Source organism: Loxodonta africana, chromosome 3 (assembly GCF_030014295.1).
Source record: "Loxodonta africana isolate mLoxAfr1 chromosome 3, mLoxAfr1.hap2, whole genome shotgun sequence".
NCBI classification, from domain to species: Eukaryota; Metazoa; Chordata; class Mammalia; order Proboscidea; family Elephantidae; genus Loxodonta; species Loxodonta africana.
This window is the reverse complement of record NC_087344.1, coordinates 194,664,909-194,671,968: the sequence shown is the minus strand read 5'-3', so window position 1 is coordinate 194,671,968 and position 7,060 is coordinate 194,664,909. Positions and strand designations below refer to the sequence as shown.

At 43.1% G+C, this 7,060-nt stretch overlaps 1 protein-coding gene across 1 annotated transcript; it reads left to right on the top strand.

Annotated features, from left to right (window-relative positions):
- Positions 1-1,518: 1,518 nt before the first annotated feature.
- LOC100665814 (C-reactive protein-like) lies at positions 1,519-2,737 on the top strand. Its single transcript, XM_064283182.1, has 2 exons — positions 1,519-1,671; positions 1,871-2,737. Exons 1-2 carry the CDS (start codon positions 1,607-1,609, stop codon positions 2,487-2,489), a joined length of 684 nt encoding a protein of 227 aa, XP_064139252.1. The 5' UTR covers positions 1,519-1,606; the 3' UTR covers positions 2,490-2,737.
- Positions 2,738-7,060: the final 4,323 nt, after the last annotated feature.

The window sequence follows — 7,060 nt, the reverse complement described above, 5'->3', positions numbered from 1 at the left end:
GAGGGACTGGGATCCACTGCAGAAGTGCAAGCATTGGCCTTAGATATGTGTAGGGATAGTTCATCCCTTGTAAGAGGGGGGATGCAGAATATGTGAGTAAAGATGAAGAAAGGCTGGTGATGATTTGGTGGTGGGAGGATGTATAAGGATATTGGTTAGGCTGCTATAACAGAAAGACTAAATTAACAGTGATCTAACAAGAGAGAAAATTCCTCCTTTAAGAAAATGTTCAGGTAGGCAGTTTAGGTAGGCTGATACAAAAAAAAAAAAAAAAAAGCTCCATATTCAGTCATTCAAGCGCCATCCCTCTTCTTGCTCTGCCAATATCAACTTGTAGCTTGCATCTCGTGGTTTAAATGTGGCTGTTCCAGCTCCTGCTATTATTTTTGAATACTAGCCAAAAGAAAGGAGAGATGTGAAAGGGAAATCGCATGTCTTCTTTTTAAAGGGCACAACCTGGAAATTATTGCTATTATTCCTGATCATGTCTCATTGGCCAGAACTTAATCACATGGTCACCCCTTTTTGCAGGGGAGTCTGGGAAATGTAGTGTTTGGCTGGGTGGCCATGTGTCCAGCTAAAAATTCTGTTCTCACTGTATGAGAAGTGGAGAATAGATATTGGGGAACTGCCAGAAACCTCTTCCACAAGGGATGCAATGGTCGTTTTCTGGTTGCTTCTAATTTCTCAATGAAGAGGTGATTTCATCAGCTGAGAACAAAGATGGATGTGGTTTTAGGGGCTTAAGGAGAGAAGAGAAGGAGCAAAATAGTCATTCTGGAGAATCAATTCAGGAGGGAACTGTAGTAAGATTGCCAGGTAATATAGAGGACTACTCGAGTTTTACGGTCATATATTTAGAGAGAGACCAGTCCGCTCCCAGCACTGATAGTCCAGTTATTCATACCTCCTTGAAGCTTTGTATATTCAGAAAATAGTCTGTTTGAAGAACCTCTGATGCGTGGTACATTTGTGACCAGGTGCATATTTCACTAGACCAGAAAGTTCTTAATAAGTAAACTCAGTTGGCTAAGAAAAATTTATCCTTGGCTCAGTGAATGGTATCATTGTTTTCCTCATTTCCCAATCTGTAAACAAGCAGCTTCTGAAAGGGCTTAGTGATGACATCTGTCTCTAGCAGCTGTCAGCATTTCTCCATCACACTCTATGACTTGGGCTGAAGTAGGCACTGGAGATAACCACTATCGTGTGCACACAGATGGCCACTTCTCTATGAAGTTAAGATTTTCCATTATTTTCTCAGGATAGATAGCCAAATTGGAGTCCTTGGGGAGCTCCCTCATTTTTCCTCCCACTAAGAACTGGCGACTCAGGAGTCACTGGGTTTGTAATCAGTTACACACATATTGATTTCTCTGTTCTGTAATGATTATGAATCCTTTCTTCTCAGAACCCTGACACCTGACGTCAAGAGGCAGTGATGGAAAATAATTTGCATAGTGGCACAGACTTCCCCTGCAGGCATGGGTATAAATCCAGGCAGGATGGGGCAGGTCTTGAAGAAGTGGATCTAGTCTTTGAGCTTTCACCCAAAGACACCTTCTGAAGGAGGTGAGCCCAGATCCTATGACATCAGCAGCAGGGAATGATCATGGAGGAGCTGTGGTGGTGTTTCCTGGTATTGATCAGCCTCTTTAATGTTTCTGGCCAGACAGGGAATATCCAAGACTATGCCTGAGATTTGATATGGGGGCGGTGATGGGACCCAGAATTGTACAAAAAGAAGTCAAAGGAATATTTAGCATGGGTGCGTGTGTGTGTATGTGTGTGCGTGTGCATGTGTGTGTACCTGAAGAAGGGGCGAGTCTATTTCTCAGTCCCAAACATTATATGCATATTTTTTCTGTCTCACAGACATGCATAAGAAGGCCTTTGTGTTCCCCAAAGAGTCAGCCGATTCCTACGTGTCTCTGAAAGCACAGCTGAAGAAGCCACTAAAAGCGTTTACCCTGTGCTTCCACGTCTACTCCGAACTGAATCTGACCCGTGGCTATGGCATTTTCTCTTATGCCATTCAGAAACAGGCTAATGAGATCCTCATATCTGGGTCTAAGAGTAGAGGATATATTGTTGGAGTGGGTGGGACTGAGGTATTATTCCGTGTCCCAGAAACCACTGCTGCTCCAGCACACATCTGTACAAGCTGGGAGTCAGCCTCAGGGATTGTTGAGTTCTGGCTAGATGGGAAGCCCATGGTGAGAAAGAGCCTGAGGAAGGGATACACTGTGGGATCAGAGGTGATTATCATCGTGGGGCAGGATCAGGATTCCTTTGGTGGCGACTTTGATATAAACCAGTCTTTGGTGGGAGACCTTGGCAGTGTGAACATGTGGGACTGCGTGTTGTCACCAGAAGAGATTAACACTGTTTATTTAGGTGGGACCGTCATTCCTAATGTCCTAAACTGGCGGGAGCTGAACTCTGAGATCCATGGGGAAGTGTTCATCAAGCCCGAGCTGTGGTCCTGAGACCCTGCTGTGGGTTCTGAAGGTGCCTCTTCCTGGCACTTATGCCTGACAGGCTCCATGTCTCTGGCTCTGGAGCTGTCTCCCCTCCCCCCACTATATACACTGTAGGTCCCTGAGTGGTGCAAGCAGTTTGCAGTTGACTACTAGCCTAAAGGTTGACAGTTCAAACCCAGCTAGCAGTGCCATGGAAGAAAGGCCTGATGATCTGCTTTCATAAAGATTACAGCCAAGAAAACCCTATAGAGCAGTTGTACTCTGTAACTCAAGGGGTCTTCATGAGTCGGGATCTGCTCAGCAGCAGTTTTTTTTTTTTTTTAATGCACAGTGCAGGCCTGCTCTGTGCATATAGCCCTTTGCTTCCCTGCCTTGCCTTCCTCGGCAACAGAGAATGGAAGTAAGCTCGGGGGCTGGCGAGCTACATTGTGAAGTTTCTTTCTCAAAAAAATAAAAAGAAAGGAAAAAGAAAAAAAACAAAAACCCATTGCGGTTGAGTCGATTCCAACTCATAGCGATCCTATAGGACAAAGTAGAAGTGCCCCTTAGGATTTGCAAAGCTGTAACCTTTACGGAAGCGGATCGTCATATCTTTCTCTTGCATACAGCTGCTGATGGGTTTGAACTGCCAAACTTTCGTTAGCAGCTGGATGCTTAACCACTGTGCCACCAGGACTCCTTTTCTTTGTCCAGAGAGCTCAGAATTCTAGTTTTTTTTTTTAATGTTGAAAGAACCTTAGAGTTATTCCCTCAGTCTCACTTAACCGTGAGAAAACTGAGACCCAGAAAATAGAAGTGATTTTTCAAAAAAGTCACAGGGCTAGTCATTTCTGGTGTGCTGGTCTTCTTTCTAATTCCCTACCCAGGATTCCCCCAGAAAGTGGGATGGACTTGCCCACACTCAAAAGGCTCTTCCATCTCAGAGTTAGGACATTGACCCAGATCTTCTGAAGAGAGATCCCAGCAATACTATGTAGCTCCTTCAATTTTTCAGAGTAGCCTGGAAAGGGAATAAGAATTGCCCTAGGAGAGAAGGCCTTGTCTTTTATTACTTTTTTCTCCCTTTGGATATTATTGACCATCGAGATATGCTTACTTTAACTGTCACTGCTGTGGACTTATGTAGCCATGGCTTCTATTTGCCTACAGTGCTGTCTTAATTTTACGGTTCTTTTGGGAAAATCTTCCCCTACTCCATGTGAACCTGGTGGGACTGTGAATTCCTCTTTCACCTCCAAATTTCCAACATATGCAGGTTACAAGAGGGGGTGTGTGATCCAGGTAGTTCTATCAGAGTATCCCATCTCCTGGTCTGGAGGTTGTTTGGAGATGGTTATGTTATTATCGGGACAAATGATAATCTTCTCAAACGTTGATTTAATGGACTTTGAGAACAAGACATCTTATTTCTGCCAGAATTCCAAGTTGGGAGCGTGTAAGCCTGGGACAGCCAGCAGGCACCTTATTTACCACATGCGAGCATTGCTGGAGCAATGAAGCCAAGTTGCGACCAGCAGAGCTGGGGGATGGACAGAGCGATGGCGCCTTGACTATGCTTAGTCCCTGAACCAGACTTGTCTGAAACCAGATCTAGCCCTCGACTTCCCAAAAGGGCAATGAGCCAATAAAGAGCCAATCAAGCCCCTGTTTACGTGAGTTGTTTTCTGATGCTTGTATTTAAAGTTGTGATTAAATTATTTAACAACCCTTTAAATCCAAGTTGCCGTGAGTTCAAACTGACCATTACTTGTCCTTCAATGACATATCCATGGCACCCTCAACTTTCCGAGAGCCTGCTGCCATGATTCCATCTGACAACACAGCCTCTGTCTTGCAATAGCTGTGGTGGTTTGAATGCTCTCAGCCTATCATCATCACTCCAATTTGATGGGAAAAACAAACAAACAACAACAACAACAAAAAACTAAAGATCACTGGGATTCAAGAATCTACTGTCAGGTTCAATGACTGGAATGTGCTCGTCCCACGCAAACTTTGAGGAGCCCTCAAAGAAGATGACTGCTGGTTTTCTCCAGAGCTGTCCTTCACCAGGGCCTTTCAATACTGAGCTGCATAATTGAAGTGACTCAGCAGAGGCCACAGCCTGGTATGAAATATGGAGCTACCTATAAGTCAAATGATTACTTTAGGGAAGCCGTATGGTAGACTAACTAAACGTAGAGTTTCTGACCTATGTTCAGATCCTGGCTTTAGAACTTACTAGCTGTGTGATCTTGGGTAACATAACCTTTTTATGTCTGTGTTCTTACTGAGAAAGAGCACCCTAAAATTAAACTCTTTGGAGAATTTGACACAACTAAAAGAAGCTTGCCTCTAGGCCTGAATTTAAATTTCGTCTTGAAAAACCTGCTCTACTCTAAGACGTTAACCTTTACGTAGAAGTAATCTGGTATCTAGGGAAATGTTTGTCTCCGTAACGAAGTTAACGTATTAAGGAAATGGTGGTCTTTGTAACTGAGTTAAAAAAAATATTATCAGTATGTTCGCAGAGAAACTGCATAGTAGACAATCAACTAGACCCACATCCAGCACTTGAACAAATCCCAGAAGGATCCCCACTTCAGGATGCTTCCTTACTCCCCTCTGAATCACTGAGTACCAATCAGAAAGTTTGTACTTCCAGTTCCTGATTTAAGCGTGTAAATGTCTTTGCAACCTCACCACTTCGGAGCATTTGATTTCGCTCTGTGAGATCTAACATATCCCTGATTTAAACTGCTTCAAGCCTTCGATAAATCTCTTCACTTTTACTTTTAAGAGAGTATGAATTTTTTACTCTTTGACATTACCTATAAAGTGTGTGTATGTGGGGGGAAATAATAGTGATTAGCTTAAAGGGTTGTTGTAAGAATCAAATAAGATCATGCACGTAAAACCCTTGGTACAGTGCCTGGCATATAGTATATCTGATACTATTATTTAGGTTGTTTTTTATTATATCCCCAAAGGAGCCCTGGTGGCACAGTGGTTAAAGTAGTTGACAGCTAACTGAAAGGTCGGTGGTTTGAAACCACCAGTGGCTCCACGGGAGAAAGATGTGGCAGTCTGCTTCTGTAGAGATTTGCAGCCTCAGAGACCCTGTGGTGTTGCTATGAGTCAGAATCGACTCGACGGCAGTGGGTTTAAAACGTAGGTTTATTATTTATATACCATGAAAGTACGATTCAGTGTAATTAGTCCAGGTTGGCAGCAATCGAGAGATTTGATTTGCTCAGAATTAAGTTCAAAATATTAGGAGGATGAGCGGCAAATCTTTAAAGAATTGCCTATGAATATTGATTCCCCTAATTGACTTTTGATAACCATTTGGAAGCACAGAAGTTAAAGAGACATTCTGGAGCAAAAATGTGGAGTGCAAATGTTCTTTCTTGTCCAGTTAGGGCAGATCCATATGCCCTGATAAACCAAATACAGGGCTGGTGCTCTTTTCCAGTTAAAGAATCCAGCCAGGAGATATGTCTTAGCTACAGAAGGCCATTCCAACTCCCTAGGGATGTGGGCTGAGTTAATATTTTCCTCAGAATTCAATTACTGTTACCTCACCACACATAGTTGAGTGAGCAGCCTCTGGCCCTAATAATTTTAGCCAGGAAAATTTTTACAACAGGTATTTGCATTAGTGAACATTAAGCAAAACCAGTAAAGCGTATAAATATATATATATACATACAGATTTATATCAAGGAAACGGCTTCTGTGGTTGGAGAGGCTGGAATGCCTCAAGTTCATGGGTCAGGACAGAGTCTTCTCCTGATTCACATAGCTGTAGGGGCTGGTGAATCCAAGATCAGCAAGTCAGAGTGCAGGGTTCTTGCTCACAGGCTGTGAAGATTGATGAATCCCAAGATTGGCAGGCAAGACACCAGGTAAGCTGCTAGCTCAAGTCCCAAGAACTGGAGGCCAGATGAACAGAAGCCACCTGCAGAATCTAGTAGAGCAAAATTCCCCAAGCCTTGCCAGGATGTCTGCTTCTATTCAGTGCAGGCCACACACGCAAAGAAAATCCCTTTCAACTGATTGGCTATTCACAGCAGATCCTATCATGGGGGTGATCACATATCAAATCTCAACAGAGAAGAGATCACAACATTATACAACTGCCAAAACACTGAGAATCATGGCCCAGTCAAGCTGACACACAATCTTAAGCATCACAGTCCACCCCTTGTCGACTTGGCACCTGTACACATTTCCTTAAACCATCCATAATCTCTAAATAAAGACAATTACAAAGTCATACTTTTACCTAACATGATACAACAAACACACGTACAAATGAAAATGCACTAGCCCTGCTTACGCGTTATATTTTAAAAGTGAAGAAAACAAAAATATTTGATGCACACATACAAAGCAGAAATACTCATAACAATTATAGTTCTCATTTCTACAACTGGTCATGTGGCCATAACTGGTATTTAGAACTGCCTTCTTCCACCACCCATTCCGTATTCCCTTTGTCCTCAGCAAGCACCTAAGCTGGTCATGTTCTTTGCCTGATGGGGTGACTCAAACCTTCATTCCTGAAGGGTCTGGGCCATTAGTAGTCATGTCAG

Coding starts and splice junctions, on each gene's coding strand:
- LOC100665814 (XM_064283182.1), top strand. CDS start 1,607: ATGATCATGGAGGAGCTGTGGTGGTGTTTCCTGGTATTGATCAGCCTC. Junction 1,672..1,870: donor CTCTTTAATGTTTCTGGCCA/GACAGGGAATAT, acceptor TTTTTTCTGTCT/CACAGACATGCATAAGAAGG.